Source organism: Haliaeetus albicilla, chromosome 22 (assembly GCF_947461875.1).
Source record: "Haliaeetus albicilla chromosome 22, bHalAlb1.1, whole genome shotgun sequence".
NCBI lineage: Eukaryota > Metazoa > Chordata > Aves > Accipitriformes > Accipitridae > Haliaeetus > Haliaeetus albicilla.
Window position 1 is genome coordinate 11,625,967 of NC_091504.1, and position 19,676 is coordinate 11,645,642.

General features: G+C 35.5%; 1 protein-coding gene across 42 annotated transcripts in view; it reads left to right on the forward strand.

The window, feature by feature from the left end:
* RBFOX1 (RNA binding fox-1 homolog 1) overlaps window positions 1-19,676 on the forward strand; it is a 1,354,570-nt gene that overhangs the window by 1,329,126 nt on the left and 5,768 nt on the right. For 12 of the 42 annotated variants that reach the window (XM_069809863.1, XM_069809866.1, XM_069809864.1 and 9 more), the window contains one exon: window positions 9,103-9,155. The exons of the other annotated variants lie outside the window; for them this stretch is intronic. In XM_069809863.1, the coding sequence (XP_069665964.1) occupies window positions 9,103-9,155 (53 nt within the window). The remainder of the gene's footprint in view (window positions 1-9,102; window positions 9,156-19,676) is intronic. 42 annotated transcript variants of the gene reach the window in all.

Below are 19,676 nucleotides of genomic sequence, written 5' to 3' on the forward strand. Positions count from 1 at the left end.
TATATTAAAACAAACATATTTTTTGCAACAACTATACTAAGTTGCACAACAACTATACTAAGTTGCAAAGTATAGCACCAGTTTGCCAGAAATTTTCTTTATACAGTCTTTGAGAGGTAATGGGAGGAGAAAGGGGGAGTTCATGTACAAGACATTGCCATGGAAGAATTCTACCTGCACTGTATGCAGTACGGTCACCTTGTCATTTCCCTAACGTGCTTTACAGCATTAATATTAAGCTATGCTAAAAGGAGTCTCTCTCTTGCAGCATTTGAATGGGTTAGCTAGTTAGTTCAACAGAAGGGCTAAAAAAGATGCCTGTCTGTCGTGGTTTAACCCCAGCCAGCAACTAAACACCACGCAGCCGCTCACTCACTCCCCCCCCATCCAGCGGGATGAGGGAGAAAATCGGGAAAAGAAGCAAAACCCGTGGGTTGAGATAAGAACAGTTTAATAGAACAGAAAAGAAGAAACTAATAATGATAATGATAACACTAATAAAATGACAACAGTAGTAATAAAAGGATTGGAACGTACAAATGATGCGCAGGGCAATTGCTCACCACCCGCCGACCGACACCCAGCCAGTCCCCGAGCGGCGATTCCCCACCCCCACTTCCCAGTTCCTATACTAAATGGGACATCCCATGGTATGGAATACCCCTTTGGCCAGTTTGGGTCAGGTGCCCTGGCTGTGTCCTGTGCCAACTTCTTGTGCCCCTCCAGCTTTCTCACTGGCTGGGCATGAGAAGCTGAAAAATCCTTGACTATAGTCTAAACACTACTGAGCAACAACTGAAAACATCAGTGTTATCGACATTCTTCACATACTGAACTCAAAACGTAGAACTGTACCAGCTACTAGGAAGACAGTTAACTCTATCCCAGCTGAAACCAGGACACTGTCCTAAAAAAGATGCTGGGGAAAGCCTGACAGAAGAATACAAATTATGAGAAAGCATCTCCTGTTGACCATTTTTCTCTTTAGTTTTTTTTATTTTGCTTTTTTGTTTGTTTGTTTTGTTTTGTTTTTCTCTGAGTAAATGGAATAATACAGACATATCACCAGTCTTGGGAACACACATTTCCATTAGTGTCCAGAAGAGTTAGGGTTTTTTTTTTCCTTTTCCCTTTTTTTTTTTTTTTTTGGCAGAAGTGCTTTTTGGTATTAGAATGAATTCTTCCTGTTCAAGAAGTTGTGTGACTGGTGGCAGGATAAAATTTAACGAGAGATTTCTTAACTTTTCTATCTCCTGCTGTCTTTGGCAGTCTGGATTATGTTAGAGACATCTTGTCATTGGCTAAATCACACTGTAATGTCCTGTATTGAGCACAAAGATGACACAAATAAAAAGCAATGCAGAGGTGACTAATGTGGCAGTCAAATTAAGGGCTTGGTTAAGCCACCCAAACACAGGGATCTAGTGCCATTTGAGACACTCCGGGTCACGCGAGACAGCCAGGCAGGCAGGCAGGCAGGCAGAGGTGACACTGGGCCTTCTGGAGCGGCAGCTGAGTCCAGGCAGATGGACGAGCTGTCTTGGCTTGGGCAATCAAGATGAGCTTTGGTGTTTTCTCTGAGGTAGTATTTACAGAAGTAGCTACAGCTACATTAATTTCTTTTGATGCAGGGTTTTACTCCATACGCTTCCAAGGCTCGCCTCAAAATTTCAGAAAGGAGCATTTAATGAAGTGGTCAGGAATGATGGAGGTGGGAGATGCATTATCTTTTGACAATGAAAGCAGAATACCTAAGTGAAAGCAGAATAGCTGCATCTTCCTCTTTATCTTGGCATCAGTATTAGTACTTAGGCTGAACAAGCAATTCTGCAGAAAAAAAACACCTGACATGGAAGACATTACTCTAAAAGTAAAATATACTTTCCTAATGCACATCAGGTCAAACAAGTTACTGTTAGTGTTGTTGAAGCTTGATACCACATGAATTACTTTCTATTTATAGTTTTATTCTTACTTCATTTAATATATCTTATAGGTATGGCTGTAAAGTTGTTTAGTGGTCTTTGTGTTGTGATTCAAATGCTATGAGTACGATAACGTACTTTGATCTTAAAGTAATGGGAATATAAAGCATGATAACAGCAAAATCAACCTTCTTCTTATAGTTGGTATACTACTGTTAAAAAGTTTAAATTCTTTGATAGCCCTGATATTTAAATTTAGGACACCAGAAGGAGGGAGTTGGGGAGGACTTCATAAAATGATTTTAGAGGGAACCTCAGAAACTTTGTCCATACAGGAATATTACAGAAACCTGAAGCAGCCAGCCGTCAGCTATGTTATATTTCACAGTGAAAAGGCCCACAACATTAGAGTCCTAACAAGAGCAACGAAGCCTTAAAGTTTAGAGCATGAAGGAAAAAATAAGGTATCTTTAATAATATAGCGGGAAAATGTATAGGTGTACCACATGTAACACTTCTGGGAAAAACCATTGCTACACTGTATAATTAGCACCAGATCCTTGGGGAATACAATTTGGAATAGCTCCAGTGAAGTCAGTGCTTTCAGTTAAACTGCATCAATTTTACCAGCTGAGGTTCTGATCCATGAAATCTAAATACTGACTGTATTTGTAAATCCCATGGTGGTCTTACCAGAAAAAGTCAACTGATTACATATAGTTTAAATCTTCCCACTGTAACTTCTGTTCAGTATTGTGTTTGCTTTCATCTTAATTTCCTATGTTCTGGGGCTCTGCACTGTTTTCAGCAGTTGCTGTATTTTTGGGAGGGGGGGCTGCACCTCTGTGTTAAGCAAAATTATTTCTGTCTAGTTTTGTGAAGTTAGTAAGCAAAGTCCAAGAATTCTGGCGTATGAAACATAATCACTGTGTGTTAGTGGATTATAATTTCTTTTACATTTCAAATTTCCTAGAGCTAGTGTGATTATTTTTAGGGAACTCCTGATTTCTTAAAATCCCACTTGACCTCTATTATGGCTTCTATTTTATGGAAGCTCTGTGTTGCAAAGAAGAGGGACTAATAACTTCTGGGAGTGCTGGGCGAAATTATATGTGTGTCAAAATTTTGTTCTTAATCATGTGCCGTGTAAAATATAAACAGTGTTGAAAAGTCTGACTGTCACCCAGCCTTTTAGGGAGAAGACAGGACACAGAGAACACTTAGTAATTTGTCCCATGTGCCCTACAAACACAGGTTCTTACACCCACAATGACCCAAGTGTATAAACTTCCCAGACCCAGCTGTGAGTACTTTCGTACATATGAAGAATAGTAGGGCCAGTGGCTGTAAGAGGGAAAATGCGGTAATAGGTTGATGCTTTTTTAGGAATATGCAGTAGTGCAGACAGACGAGCACGTCCTTTCCCAGGGTGGGACAACTATAAGGAAACTTTTAGGGGGAGCACTCAGTGTAACAGTCTATCCTGAAATTAGGTTGGAATTTTGCTTCATGATGGTTAGATCCCTCAAGTCATAAAGAAGACCATCTGAGACCCATTCTCTGAATCTCTTCCTATTTTCCACTTCCAGGTTCTGAACCTTCCAACTAATAGTAAAGTAGTCAAAACACATATGGGTCAGGCCGGATCAGTGGTTATGTCTGCACTGTACACCCAATGTCTGTTACAAGATTCTGCTCTTTCTGAACTCCACTCTGAGTTGCCACCAAGCTTTAAAATAAAGTCTATTTAGATGTAGAAAATGTGTTAAAAGTTGTACATATTTATATGTAACTGAATTATCAGAGTTTCAGTATTTAAGAAAACTTCTGTTCTGTTTTCTCAGTGAGGAGAAACTCCCAACTTTCCACATGTGAAGGAGCCTAAAGTTCAGTATTGTATCAAAGATGGCATAAACCGGAATTTCTCTCTCTGTTCTGGTATCTATTTGATATTCCAGTAGCTGAGATCATTGGTGTTAGTGTTTATGAGGATGGGAAACATTAAGGAATTTTGGAAAAGTTTGAAGGAAAGTCATAAATGTTCATCAATACTCTAGCTTAATTATTCCTGACAAAGCATGTACATTAAAAAGCTAATCAACCTCATTGGAATCTCAAACTTGAAACTAACTCTCAGGATATGTAGATTAAAAGCAATTCAAAAAGAGAGTCAAGACTAAACATGCTTACAGAAACGATTTCTGTAGAAATAAAAGCTAAAAATACTACATAGCAGTTACAAATTGTTATCATGTTTCTACTAAATTTCACATATGTAACCTTACCTAAGCTTAAATTCAGTGTTGATATGCATGTAGCTTCTGTATTAGGTCAGTATGCTTTAGAATGAATGTATGGAATATTTTTCTGTACTACTTCAGCACAGTTAAGGTGACTTGCGAGAAGCAAGACTATAAAAGACAGCTCTTCTTGAAAAATGGATAGGTGCAACAGTTTGGTAAGGGAAAGTACTGACAAAATATATTTATGAAATATCTTAGGCCTCTTAATTAACTTGTGGTAGTATAAACATGCTGAAGAAATTAGGCTATGGTATTTTAAATAAATAAATAAATAAATAAAATTGCACAATCCAGAAGGCCTAATTTCTGTGAGTACATAATGTTTACTGAAGTCAGTTGTAATTAGTAATATTTTTCACTAAATAGTGTATATAATGAAAAACCTTACTCCAGTTTCACTTAAATCCCTGTTCTTCATTTGCTTAAATATTTTGATTTAATACTTTATTATCTAAGCCTTTCAATTCAGTGGCTTGCTTTAATTTAGAACAGAGTACTTTTAGTCAGGTGATAAAGTTGCACCTGAAGATATTTTGTTATGCTCTTTGAAGTTTGATGCTGCAGAGTATATGGGTTCGATTCTGACAGCTGGACTTTTCCTGCCCGCCTCATGCCATCACGAAAACTTTCAAACAATATTCGGTTTTATAGTGCAAGGCCTGTCCCTGTCTAACTACAAATTATTAGTTTAATAATGACTGAAAGTCATTCCTGAGGACATAAGCCCTAATGTTGCTAATCAAGGATCTTGTAATATAAAGTCCCCTGTAATAAAAAGTGCAGTACAGAAAGATATATGTATAAGATCATGGTTTTGGTTTGGGTTTTTTGTTGGTTGGGGTTTTTTTGTTTTGTTTTGTTTTGTTTTTAAAGCTACCCTGTGGAAAAGGTGCCAAGATGGAAATGCTGACAAAGGGTAGTGAAAAGACCCTTTCCTAAAGGTCTTCTCCATTCTACCACAGGTTGCATCTTTCTTGGACAGTTTAGCAAGAAACAAAAATTCACATGTGGGCTTTCTTCACATAAGTAGTTCTGTATATTAAACAGCCATAGTGAAGATAAGGCTTGGACTCTAGTGATTATAGATTTTAAAAAAAATAAAATCCAGTTTTATGCTAAAATATGGCCTGTTTTCAACAAACTAACAGCATCAAGGAGAGAGAAAGCAAGCACCTCATGTATTGGATATGCAAAAGACTTGCTGGGTAGAAATAGCAGGTGCTAAAACTGATAGGGAGGTTTATGTCAGATCTGGGGCCTTTGAGGTATATATTCGTTAGGAGTCTGCCAAAGGGTCTATGGGGAGCGGAGCAGAGGAAATTAGAACGTACTTGAACCTTTTGAAAACTGGGGTAATGCAGGTTCAATAACTACCCCAAAGACAGAAAGAGCATCTAAATCACTTAATATTGCTTCTGTTGTCCTCCCTTTCTGTTTCTCTCTGAATTCAGGAAATACATCAAATGATTAAACATTATTTTTTTCCAACTTTAAAAACATCTTTATTACCATACTGGTAAAAATCTGTGGTAGTTTTCTATCTACTAAACGAAATAAGAAATTGATATACAGGCTTGAGACAAGTAATAGTATGCAGAAGTGTTTGCCCTTGGGAAATAGCTGCTCAGATGGAACACAGCCATTTTGAGTCCCAGAAGTACATTTTCATGACCCTTACTGTCTGGGTTTCCATCAGAGAGCTCAGGCTGCCAAAGGGTGTCACTCCAGCACTTAAAAGGATTGCACTTAGCCCAGGCTGTGACTATCTGGCAAGTTGAATATATCCAACTATACATTCAAATCAATGTATTTGGCATGTTACTCTTCCAATTTGTTTTTCTGTTTATCTCCCTTACAACCAGTAACAACTTCTAACATTTTATTTAAAGAAAAGAAAAAAATTCTCTGGATTTTAAATGTGTGTTCTTTTACATCAGAAGTATAAAAACAATGAGCAGTAAAAATTTTGTTCTGTACTTTCACTGTTAATATACAAATTAAATTATGGAAGCAATTCTGTATCTTAATAATTGAACAGGGCTTACTGTATAATTAAGTTGGGTCCACTTACATTTCTTGTACCTTTCCAAATCAATAGAAAGTGTAGCAGTGATGAGGAACATTAAAACAACCTAAAATGCATCATGAATTTTCACCATACCTTACTTGTGGGTTTTTTAAGCCTTGTACACTTGATACAGTCAGTGCATAAAATTGGTCTCTAAAGGGAACAACCCTACTTTTGCAAGGGACGGAGTTAGGTTAGCTGCCCTTTTCCAAGTCTGCTTTTCATGTACTTTAAGACAAATAGCGTATGATGCACCACAGTGTCAGCTTAACTCAGAAGGACTCCTTTTGCAAACTATGGGGTTATCCACACTAAGGAATAATACTTGCTTTGGACAGCAGGTGTGACACCTCTGATTATCAGTTCTCCCTCTAGGTCTACAGTAGTATAGAATTTAACTGAGTAAAAACCTGCCATCATAAAAAACATTAAAGCCACCAAAGTACTAAACAATTTCTTATAACTGTTACAAATAACACCTAATTAGTCATAAAAAATGGAACTGGCTTATTGAACTCCAGCATCTAGTCTTACTTTTCATTCCCACAGTTGCTATGCTGACCAATATGTAACTTTCTCCTTACTTTTAAAATTGATTTATGGAGTTGTGAAATGAATTTTACAAAAGCAAAATACAGGGAAAATAGTCTCTTCCTATGTAAATTGAAGCAGTATAGCAAAGAATATTTATGGTAGATGTTTTTTAAATAGGTATCACTTGGGGTTAAATTTTTAAAAATTAATTTTCTACCAATAATCACTGAAGAGTTGGTAATAAAAAGTAAGATTTCAGAATGGTTTCAATAACATCCATCATTCCAAAAGACAAACAGCAGTTAGTGTTCTGGGGTCTTTCTGTAAGTAACTAAACCTGCATACTATTCTTACAGATAATTCTGTACTTTGGCATCTGAAGATAGAGTATCTGTGGCTCAATGTTCCATAACAACAAATGTTCTGAATAGATATAAAGAAAAGGAGTTTCCCAGCTAGGCACTTTAGAGGCAGTTCTTAAGAAAAAATGATCTTTTCATTTAGATGAGAGGGCAGTTTAACAACTGCATAGAAATGAATCAAAAGGATTTTCTGTAAAACAGTAGCTGGGAAGTCTGCATTGCTACTGGCTGCATCGCTTTTAGGCAAACATCTAACTGTTTCTATATAATTATCACAAGAGGTGATAATAAAAGAGGTGATAGCAGTAAATACAGTGACAAATTATATTACCTATCAAATACAGAGTAGCTCTGTACTTACAATGTTAAATTTATCCCCCTTCATTTTTTTAAATTCACCTCTTTAGCATTGCATGCAAGGTAGATCTCACTAGCTTGTGAAATTGCTGCAGATGACAAAATGAAGAGCAAAACTACCAATCTGCACATCCAACTGAAAATGAAAGAATATACAGTTTGATCACTAAGTTAATGCATACAAAAAGGCAGGTGTTAGTATCTCTGAGATAGGGCAGAGGCAATGATCAGATACTACTTTTGATCTGAGTCAATCCTGTCCCTATAGTACGGATTACAGGTTCCTTGTTCTGTTTTTTTCCAAAAATGTGAACTTCTAAGTAACAAGGTTCACAGATTTCTAAACGAGCATTTCAAATCTCTTTAAAACATTGGAGGTGAAGTAATAGATTTTGTTCTCTTAGGGCTTAACTCTTCAAGGTTCTGTTACCCCTAAGAGATGTTTGCTCCCGAACTGAACAGTTTTCAGTAGGATCTTCAGAGTACTTAATGCTTGACAGAGCTTTTGTCATCTTGCAGAACTAAGTTGTCCAGGTAGTCCTTAGTACGAGCTAGAACTAGTTCCTCCTAGCTCCTCTTTGGTAGGCTCTTGCATTAAACCTGCGCAAAACATACAAACTCAGTTCTTCACCATGTCTAGCAGTGCAGGCTGGAGGAGCTACCTGCAATCTGGAGTAAAACAGCACCCAACTGTTAAAACTTCACCCAGGTCATTATTAATCCTGCACAACACAAAAAGAATTCAAGGAAGCTGTGTATATGCATATAAAGGAATCCTTTGATGTTAATCCTTAAACATGGTTTCCACTAACCCAAATCCTGTTTGCTTTGACTTTGGAAAGGACAAATCAGGATTGGTGCTGTAATGAAGTTTTCTGCATTTTGAAATATTAGTGTATTTAGCATTTCTCTTTTTATGTTACCTGGTTTAAAAAAGAATTTTGCAAGAGAAGGTTTATATTAAATTACTCATATCTCTAGTTTATTCTCCTAAGATTCTGCAAAAGACTTTTGTATGTATTTGGATGACAGTATATGAGAATATACTATGTCATTTTTTTAATAAATAGCAGAAAATTCATTTTCTGATTGCAATCGTATTAGACATATAAAAAGCATAAGATTTTACTTTCAATATCCTCCTTTCAGATGCACGAAGTAAATTGCAATTTTTTTTTTTTTCAAAAAACGTTTTTTACATATTTTGCGGTAGTGCCCTTTAATATATATATTAGTATAAATATTGTTTTATTTTTATTAGACTTCATAAATATATTGACATATCTGTAACACTAAACATGAAGCTTCCAATGCAAGAGTTTGTACATAGTCCATATCCAAATGTCACCATTATTTCATTTAAAAGATCCCAGCATGTCTACCTCATGATCCTTATAAACTCTATAGTTCTGAAATACGTCAACACTTTTTCTTGCTACATTCATTAAAATTAAGCACCCTTACCCTACCCCATCTGTAAACATCAAGTCAATTGGCAGCTAGCACATTTCCCAGTCAGCAAGCAGTATTGTGAATTTTATCTTCTCTTGCAGAAATCAATTCGTCTTCGTTGCAGCAGATGAAATTTCTTGTAACACCTCTGCAGGTAACAATCATTGATACTTCTTGATGCATCCATCCAGGTCTCAATATCCTTTTTCACATGCTGCATTTAATCGTAAGAGAAAGCATAGGAAAGTCCATAGTATAAATCTTTGGAAGAGTTTAATTAATTTATAGCTTCAGCCTAAAGGTTCTGCCATATAAAAGACATTAGGTTATTTTGCTGACTTTGGTGTTTTATTTCCAGTTTAAATATCATATGGCCTAGTAAGTAAGGATATGTTAAACCTTCTAATAAAAACTTACTGTGCAGTACAATCAAGACTGTGACTTTCAAAAAGCCAAACCAAACAGAACTGAGGAAAAGAGTAAAGACTTAGATGTATGTAGGACATTGTAAGTGCTATAGATGTAACAATTTTCTTTCCAACTCTTTGGGGGCAAATATTGCCCACAAGGGTACTGCAGACCCTAAAGCACTCACAAAGTCTATCCTATGGATGAGATAGTGGGAGAGAGGGTCTGTGTCTTCAGAGGATCGCTCTCTAGTAAGTAAAAAGTCTTAGCTGCTTTGCTAATATACCATCATGTTGTAAGCCATGGGTACAGAAGAATGAACAATGTTTTTAAAAGGTAATGGTAATTTATAAATATATTGAATATGTCAAGGGATTTTCTCTCTTTTAAGCAATAGAGTTTGAACACTCTTAGTCTTAATTCAGGTAAGGATGGTATTATGTCACTACATAAGAAATCAAAAGCTAAAATAAATAGTAACAGTGCCGGGACATATTCTGCCAATAACGTTACACAAAAAATCTACTGAGTTCATAGAAGTTGTTTGTATTGGAAGATGAAAGGGTATATAGTGTGATACAAAATGTTGGTTTTAAGAAGTGTTTATTTATAGAGTTTTACATGAGCAGACATAAATGAAAGGTGAAGAGTTTTCCGCTTATGCCATAGTGACCTACATAGAAACAAATAAAGAACGTTTATTTATGAAAAAGAAGATCACAGCTAAAGCCAAAATATGCTAAAATTATAATAATCTGTATGCTAGCCATAGCATTTTTGGTGGTAATCTGAAAAGTTCTTCTGTAATAAAACCTGATGTAACATAGATTTTTTCAAAGTCCTAAATCATTAAGAGAATACATTTTGAGAAGTCAACATTTGACACTTTCTTGATCTCACTAGACTTGGGTTTTGGCTTTCACTATTTTACTTGTGCTTCCTGCTCAGCTCCGGATTAGAGTGAGCTGTAGTAGGTAGGCTACTAATTTATAAATCTAGGCCTTGCTAAGTAAGAATGATTATAATTATTTTAGCAATTTTTTAACTTGGACTTCTTGAGATAGACATGGGGTCTTTAATATTTTTCTTGTCCTGAAAAAAAAATGTCCTGTTTTGCTAAGTGAACCCTTCTAAGCATTAATTATTTCTCTGTTAGAAACATTTTTTTCCCCTCAATTCAGGCACAATTTAAGTGTCCAAGACTATATGATATGTATTCCATATATCACTACTTTGGAATTCCAGTCAAAAATATAGCGCTCTTATTTATCAGTAAATTCAGTGGACTTTACACAGAAGGAAAAGGATCTCTGTGTACATTTATTAAAACTTTTCAGTTTACCAGTTGATTACTTCTGTTGAATTGATTCAACAATAAGGTATTTTTGTTAGGTATGTTTTTGACCATATGCTAAACATATCTGTCATAGGTGACTGTAGGTGCCTTTTTTGTAATATGATCTGAAGGAGAAAGCTAATGAAAGCCTGTATCTTCTGTTTCTTGTATACCTAAGTTTTAGTCAGAGAATTTAAAGGACTTTTGGCTTATAAACAAATATTTCTCTGGCCCATATTCCTGTGGTACAAGTTGCCAAAGTTGCATTTGGTCTTTCAAAGCTGTAAGATGACTTCCAACTAATTTATGATCTGATGTTTTATGTTTTAATACGTGGAGCATATAGAGAGATATATAGACTTTTAGAACTGAAGCTAACCTTCCTGTGGTTTTTCAGATGCATGCAAAACACCTACAGTACAAGTCTATAGTGCTTCTTTTAGTGCTTCTAAACTCAGTTACAGTAATTCAACTGTGTTTGTAAAATTGATATAAAGTGAAGAAACTGATAATATGCTCAATGTTTGAAATGTGAGTATATGTATGTTTGTATTGTTTCCTTGTAAAGAATGTGTGTGTTTGTAGATTTCAAATAATAATATAACAAGTAAACTTTTGGTTGGAACTTTATCATCAAATGGAAATGGGATGTCTTGGGTGATTCTGCTGGTAATATTCACTCTTCTCTTCCTAATACTTTATCATTCCTGCCAGAGGATACTTAGCCCTCAGCCACATGATATCTTTTTTGATTTGGGGATAAAGTAATCTTGAATAAATAAATGTGTTAATGAATGGATAGTGTGTCCATACACACATTTCCATTTATGTATGTGTATCTGTTCTTGCATGCACATTATATAAAGAAAACCTATTCAGGTATCTGACAGAGGGATCCTTCCATGGGAAATTTAAAAATATTTCACCCTTGACTGCATCCAGTGCATTCTGAGGCTAAAAATAATTACTCTTCAGAAGAGAAGTTCTGTGCTTCTGGGATAGATCTTCTCTGGCAGGCATGATTAAAGAGTTTGCAAACAGACCTGAACTAGAACAGAGGTAGGGAAACTATCCAAAACCTCCTATCAGTTTGATGATGGAATTTTAACAAGGATCTCTGAAGACTTTGCTCTAGCAAATCTCTGACAATGGGTACATTAGGGGAGAATTAATTTGGAGGTTCCTAGCTGATGGGGGCAGGCAATGGGCATCTTGCCCTATCAGGCTCCTAATAAATCAGCATGAGATGCAGAATAAACCCATGGTTTATTTACATGCTGGTCACAGAACAATGTTAAATTTGAACCTCTAGCATTTTTTATGATTTTTTTAAATCAGTGCTCAATATATTTTTTTATTCTTTTAGGTTTTGTAAGATCAAAATTCATAGTTCGTAAAGAAAAAAAATTTTGTAGTGTCTTTTCCAAGTGCATTCTAGGATGTACCTGCATATTACATTTTATTTTGGGGTAAATATGGGGCAGGATTATTATTCTGTATTTATACCACTTTTTCTTTCTTCTTCCAATTTTTAACTGTTATACAACTTCCATCTACAAACAAAAAAAAATCCAGTGCAGTTGCATGCCTGGTATTATTTTTCTCCCAAGTGTATATGCAGTTTATGATTTTGAAATAACAGAGAGGCAAGTGTATATATAAACCTGAATTTGGAATGAAGTGTGGTGGAAGTGGATATAACATCTGTCCAATTGTGACTGTATTTATTTACATATTTGAGCAGAATCATCTCCGGGAGGAGGGACTGTGTGTGTGCACACGCGCATGCAAAAGAAATGCATTATAAAGCTTTGGAAGTTGACAGTCCTAGATTAATTTCTCCATTTGGAGAAAGATACAGTCTCCAAAACAGATTAAACATTCTGAAATGTTTAATTTTATAACTCTAGGAAAAACATTTCATAAAAGCGGGCAGCTTAAAGAAGGAAACATTGGAATTTGTGCTATTGAAGTAGTTTGAACAGAATATTGGCAATTTTTAACCAATGCAATTGCTCAAGTTATTGCCATTTTTCTGTACAGTGTCATTAACCTGTCAACACTAACACTACCACAAATTTAATTAATGAAACAATAGCAAATATGGAGATACTTACTTAAAAACAGATTAACATTTGACAAAGTGCTTAGAATGGTTAAGGTGCCTGTTGTGGCGTTACCTTTGCTGCGGTACAGAAACAAGCGTAGCTGGTCAAAATTTTGCCATACGTGCTTGCATACATCTCACTGACTTATTCACGTATCTGGTAGGAGATATTGATCAGAATATACTCTTTCAAAGGAATTTCTGAGAAGTATATATAATCCAAACTGCTTTGGAAAAATGCAGTTTCAGCCTTTTTGAATTACTGTGTAAAGATGTACATACAGTTGTGAGAGGTTCTTCCCTTTTAGTATTGCTGCCTATGGGTTTGACTTCATTTCATGAAGCAATTTGGGAAAATAACCATTTTCTATGAGATGCTTTTATTATTATGTTATGCTTTTCCACTAATCAGATAAAATAAAAAATGAAGATGAAGGAGCATCTGTGATGTCTTTGTGCTAGTATTTATTTAAGGCTGTACTGCTTTTCCCTGTGAAAAATAGCAGGTACTGAAGTTTTTGCTCTGGAAAGACTAGGAAATGTTGTACTAATGCACAGTATTAAACTTCTTCTATAAATTCAAGTGTCCTTTATGTTGGCAGTTTAAACTTGCGTTTACTGCTGCTGTAAATAGTTGCTTATATGGAATTCCATTTGTTACAGCTTTTACTGCTCTTGGTAGTTGTGTGGTAAAAATGTTCAGCTATTGGATCAGTTGATAAAAATCAGTAAATGCTTTGATTATCCTCTGTTCGTCTTTCATGAAGTTTGATTAATTCCTTTTTCTCACCCAGTGAAAACACTGGCAGCCCTTTTTGGCATCTTTGTCATTATCTCTTTGACAGCTTGCCTTCCCTGTGCTTACAGTTCTAGGTCAGTTCGCATGACTAGTCAAATGTGACAACATGACAAGATTAAGTAAAGCTGAGGTTTTGTGATTTGTAAATGGAGGATTTGCAATGTGACGCTCCTTTGATAACAGAAATAGTGAATAATCTGTGTTTGCCCTCAACAAGTGCGTATAAGCATGTGTGCATCTCCTGTACTGTTTTTTTAATGAAGCAACCTGATTTTTTTTTCTCTGATAGACTGAAAATAGTACGCATGAAAGGTGGTTTGTGTGTGTGCATGTATGTATGGTTATATACAAGTACCTTAAATAAACAAGGATTCAGTTTTAATATCTGGAGATTATCATATTAAATTTAAAATATTAAACAAAAAATAATATGATTGCACACTATAGAACTTTACACACAAGCACAAAAGACTGCTTTAAAATTTAATAAACAAAGTACCCAGTATATTTATTCTTGACCTAGATAAGAATTTATTCAAGGTTTATTGCCCCAAAATATAACAGCAATAGTAATAGGAAAATGCTTTACAGGTCAAGGAAATACTTGGTTTTTATTGCAATACAGCTGGGTTTAGGTATCACCTGATGGCAAGCCTCAGTTGCCCCAGTGGCTTTATTTAATGAAGTTTATCTGAAGTCTTAACTTTCCTGGATAGAGATTATACAGAAAGGTGTTCTTGCTAGCATAGAGTTATGTTAGATTTTTAACTAGGCATCAAGTGAAATCCCCACACTTGTGTAAATCCAGACAGCAAGACTGAAACTTGAGAGAAAGCTCTTAAGTTGAGGTCTGTTCCATAGCAGTTATTCAGCATCAGCTCAGGAGAAAGTCACCTGTGCTGCTGTTTGTTGCACTTCCATATTTCTGCAAAATAACCCATATCAATCATGTTTGTTTAAATGTTTAACAAGGTGGCAGCTCAACTTTGGATGGCTGTAAATGTCTAGCAAACTTCAAAAGAAGCTACAGGTTGGCATGCAGAAATAAAAATTAAAATCAGCTCTAAGCATCAATAACCAAAATTTCTGCAAAACGTGCCCATCAGTTAGTGCGAAAATTAACTGGCCAAATTCAGATGTGACATAAATAAGTAAACAGTCAAGAATTTGAAATTCGTCTCTGCATATAGAAAATTCTGACTAAGCTTCTCAAGTTTCTTCTTGCTCCAACCTGCAGGAAAAAGTAAAGACTGCTTTTAATATTTCATCAATGATGTATTTACGAAGATCCCTTCATGGAAATCTTTTATTATTGCCCTATCCCTATGGTAGACACTGGTCAAGTTTCTTCATCTCTGTGAAAACCTAGGAATGTTAATACTATACTCATAGGAAATCCTTCATGGCTTTTAAGGTATACAGGGGTTCAGCACTGCAGTATACCTTGAAATTTCACTGTTTCATTGTGCTGTCTGTCTCTACTACACCTTCCCAATTCTTTCTCTGCTCCACATCACAAGTCTGTAAAGTCTTATCAGTCATGGAAGAGGAAGATGATATGCAACAAAGTATTTTATGGTCCTCCCTTGTAGAATGATCTTAGAGTTTGATATTGTGCATTTAAAACTTTGCATAGAGAATTTTAGCATTCTTTACAATCAAGGAAAATGGCTGGAAACTGTTTTTATCAGCAGAATTCAGTCATTTTCCTTAGTCTTAAGTAAAAACTTAGGATAGACATCTTTCCTTATTGCCTTCTGAGATATATAGAGGGACTCATTGCTCATTCGGGTGACTGAAATGCCTAAAATTGCTTGGTGTTAATATCCAAAATGAAATAAATTGATTGGTTGCACAGGCTTTGAACACCATAAGCAGACACCATCCTACCATAGTAAAGAATTTTAGGTTGAAGGACTACCACTGCTGCACAGTGTTGACCCACGGAGGTTACAATACTGCTCAGCAATGTGGTGTGTAAGGAAGGCGCATATGAAGGAGCTCTGCTGCTTGTGTCAACTCTGTCTTGGTATCATCGTAGTTGTGTGACCAAGAGAAAGAGCAAGATGGTAGTTACTGGAATTATTTATCTGGATAAGGCAAGGTAACCCTTGCTTTCCTTGTATTCCATCCAATTCTTTACTAAAATCTTCACCTCTTTGTCCAAAATGTTATTGCAATTCTGCACTAAGATCTGACAGAGGAGAAATGCAGCTTGCCCTTTCCGTGCCACCTTGCCAACAGCAAGAGGCACATCCTGCAGTAGTGCCTGTTGCCCGGGTGAACAAGCAGGGCCGGAGTACCAAAGCACTCTGCACCGTACCTTCTCGTACCGAGCCAAGTCTCACTCGTTCAGTTGCTTTTTTGTGAAATTTAGTGATAATTGTCAGTACAAGAATTTCAGTCCTTTAAGGTTATTCTGGTTGAAGACTCAACACATATGGGTCTGAAGAAGAAGCAATTTTATTACTTGATTGTTCAATTATAATCAAAGCTAGTGAAGAATGGATAATATTGTGGAAAAGTTAGAAGTATGAGCTTGCCAGCGATACATACACTTTGCTTGTAATATGGGAAGTCATGGGGGATTAGATCAGAGTTAGATTTAGCTGACGTAATACCAGATTTTTAACTTTTCTTTTTATAGTTCTTAAACAGATTCATCACTTTCTATAGTTCTTCTAGCGATACGTAGACTCTAAAAAATGGGGGGAAATGATAATGATCAGAAAAATATGTGCATCAAATTCCTGATAAATAAAAATCACATTTAAAATTCTCCTTCTATAGTTCTCAAATCACTTGAGGAAATTGTGTTAACTTGGTTCATATTTTATACTGTGAATTTTTCCTTATTAATGCTGTTATTAAACCCTATAGTATATATATTATTAAGGAGCTTCCAAATGTCTCCAGTATCAGAGCTCCACTGTCTGTCCTAGGTGTGTATGGAAATACAGCCATAGTGCCAAAGAGCTCAAAACCCTAAAATGGTAATTACAAGTAGAGAAGCATATACTTTCCCTATTTTTAGAGACTTCAGCGATACCTACGACTGATGAATTAAAAAGAGAGCTTCAGTTTCAAAGGCCCTACTAAAATAAATCTCACAATCAATTACCATTTTGAATTCTCTTTTTTTTTAACCTGTGCAGTGGACAACAACTTGTCCTTTTAAGTAGTATTTTAGCAATTTTAAACCCTGCACTAAAAATGATTGAAGAAATTGAGATATAGCATGAGTAAAGAAGAACATACCATATACTGAGCTTTTAGTGGATAGCTTACAGCTACATGTACAGATGTTAGCATGGCTACACTGGTTTTTTTCCTCAGTTTTTTTCCCAGTAAGTTGTTAGTCCACCTACTTATAGAACCAGTGCCAGTATGGTACAAAATGCTAGCAAGTGTTATTTTTTTTCCTGTTATATCCTGAATACTTTTTCTAGATATACTGGAAAAGAGTGGAACTTACCTTGTTCTAATTAGCGATGCATCAAAATTTTTCATCAGATATGTTCTTAGACAAGAATTTGAGAGTGCACCTATTGGTTTTGATACATTGGTTTAGCATTCTGTAAAATACACAGATAATCGCATTGACTATTAATTTATTCAAAATAGTTTTCCATTTGCATGTCCTAAATTTTAGTAAATTGTTTACCTAGAATGATTATTTCCAGTGTAAATTATCACAAAGTATTTAAATGCCACTAATTTTAATGAGAAATAAGCATGCTGGCATAATAGTGAATAAATGAACCAATGACTATGTGACTGAACTAGCTTACTGATTTTCAGTGTGACAATATAGTTTAAATCCTTCTTACTATTTTCAGCATGGAAATCAGAATCTATTCTGCTAACCTTCTGAGCTTCTAAATTTGGTGTCATGCAAGGGCGTGTTTAAAAATTAGCATTTAAAAAGAAACCCACTTGCTTTAAGTTTAAGCTGACACTGTTCCTTTCCTCTGTGGAAATGAAATTTATTAATCATAATAAAACCATCATATTCTGAAGGTAGAGGTCACCCTGAGGAGAAAAAAAAGTCTATTCATCACAGAGGAATTTCAATGCGTTTTTCTCCCAGATAATATCTGAGCATGTATTCTCTCCCCTTTGGAAATATATTCTTCCATGTTTGTGCTTACATATGTCAAGTGTGTTTAGGAGGGTGCAAGAATGAGAATTTTTCAATTGAATTTTATATACTTCATTTTCTTTTACAGAAGACTTGGAAGAATGCTTTTTACATTTTATTTTATTTTATGTTTACATTGCACACATTCATTCAAGTGGAATTTCAATATCCTGTAAAAGAAAAGGAAGAAGTGTTTCTTATTTTAACAGGAATATAGGCATTGCTAATTCTGAAATACCATTTTTTATGTTAATAACACAGTACAAACTTCACCATTATCATAATATAAATGTAACACATTCTTTTTAAGGAACAAGGATTAACTTAGGTCATACTTCACGTTAGGACTACTTCACAACTCTTTCGTTTTAAGGAAGAAACATGGTTTACGCAGTAGGATGAAAAAAGTCATGTAAAGCACTGACAATAAGTTATTACTACTTTGGCAAAAGAGTAATAAAAATGTACTCAGAAGTAAATACTGGGTTGAAACAGTAATTTTTTCTTTCTTTTGAAATTGCTTAATGTGTTTGTTTAGCCATATTTTCCTCTTAGTTGTCCAGATTTCTGTAAAATATTGCTATAATACTGTTAGCAACATGTTTTATTACATCAGTGTTGTAAACTTGCTAGTTACTTCAGTAGTTGGGTTAAATACAGTAATAATTTAATAAAGCCTGAGCACTATGTATTCGGGCTTGTATCTTCCTTACAAGTGGTCCTTGCATTTAGGCCACTTAATCCCCTGCCATGGGTGACCTGTTAGACTTTCAGTTTCGTGGGGCACTGTGACATAGTCAAGGATCCTGCAGGAATGGGATGCAGTATGGAGTCAAAATGCAGCCCTACTGCAGGAAATGGATCACAGCAGTGGAACAAAAAAACTCACAAAGACCCAGTGTAGTTAATGGTTTACACTAGGCCAAAACTAATGGAATTCTTACAGATCTAAATTTACAGTCCTTGCTCAGTATTGCAGTGATACCAGTTAATCGGAAAAAACAAAAAAATTTGAAAATATACTGATTCCCATTGCTTTAAAAATAATAGCCATGACATTAAAGCATGTATAATATTAGTACATGTAATTCTTCCTCCATGTTACTAGGGACATGAGGGAAATTTATAGTGCTGGAAACAAGTTAGCTTTAAATTAGTCATTTTCCCTTTCTAGATGTTTTCTTACTGTTTGAATGAAATTTGGCTTGAGAGAATTAAAATTATAATGATGTTTAAAATGGATTCTCAGACTTATAAAATGGGCATACAGAGGAAAGTAAGATGTCTTCTTCACTTCAATGTAGATGAACAAGACATAAGAGATTCTGTTATGGCTACTATCAAAGCTAAGTATCTTAAATCTCTAAATATTATAATGTTTGCATCCTAATGCGGAGGGTTACCAAGGCTGAGGTTTATGGAAGTTCTTCCAACCAAAGAGGCTGCAGAGTACGGGGTCAGTGTCAAATCTGCTTAAAGAACTCTAACGCCCCCTTTCCAACTCAAAAGATCACCAAGTGTCATTTATCCAACATAGGCCGGTGTGAGCTATTGTTCCTTCCATTTTTTCTTCAGTGGGAACTGCCTCGTTTCTTTGCTGTTAACTGCATTGGATAATTCCCAAAGATAGATATTCCTGGATAACAAGTATTTAAATGGAATTGATATATAAATTTAATCCTTCACTCATCAATATATTGGATATAAAAGAGGAACTAATAGGTTTTCTACAAGTCTTTTACACATTTTTCCTGCGTTTAAGACCATGTCTTAAAGAAGGTGGTTGCACAACACGCTGCTTCCCCTGAATGTTCATGTATACCTTTAATAGGTGTGAGGACTTCTCTGCCCAAATCTAAAGTAAACATAGCTGTGGGGTTGAGA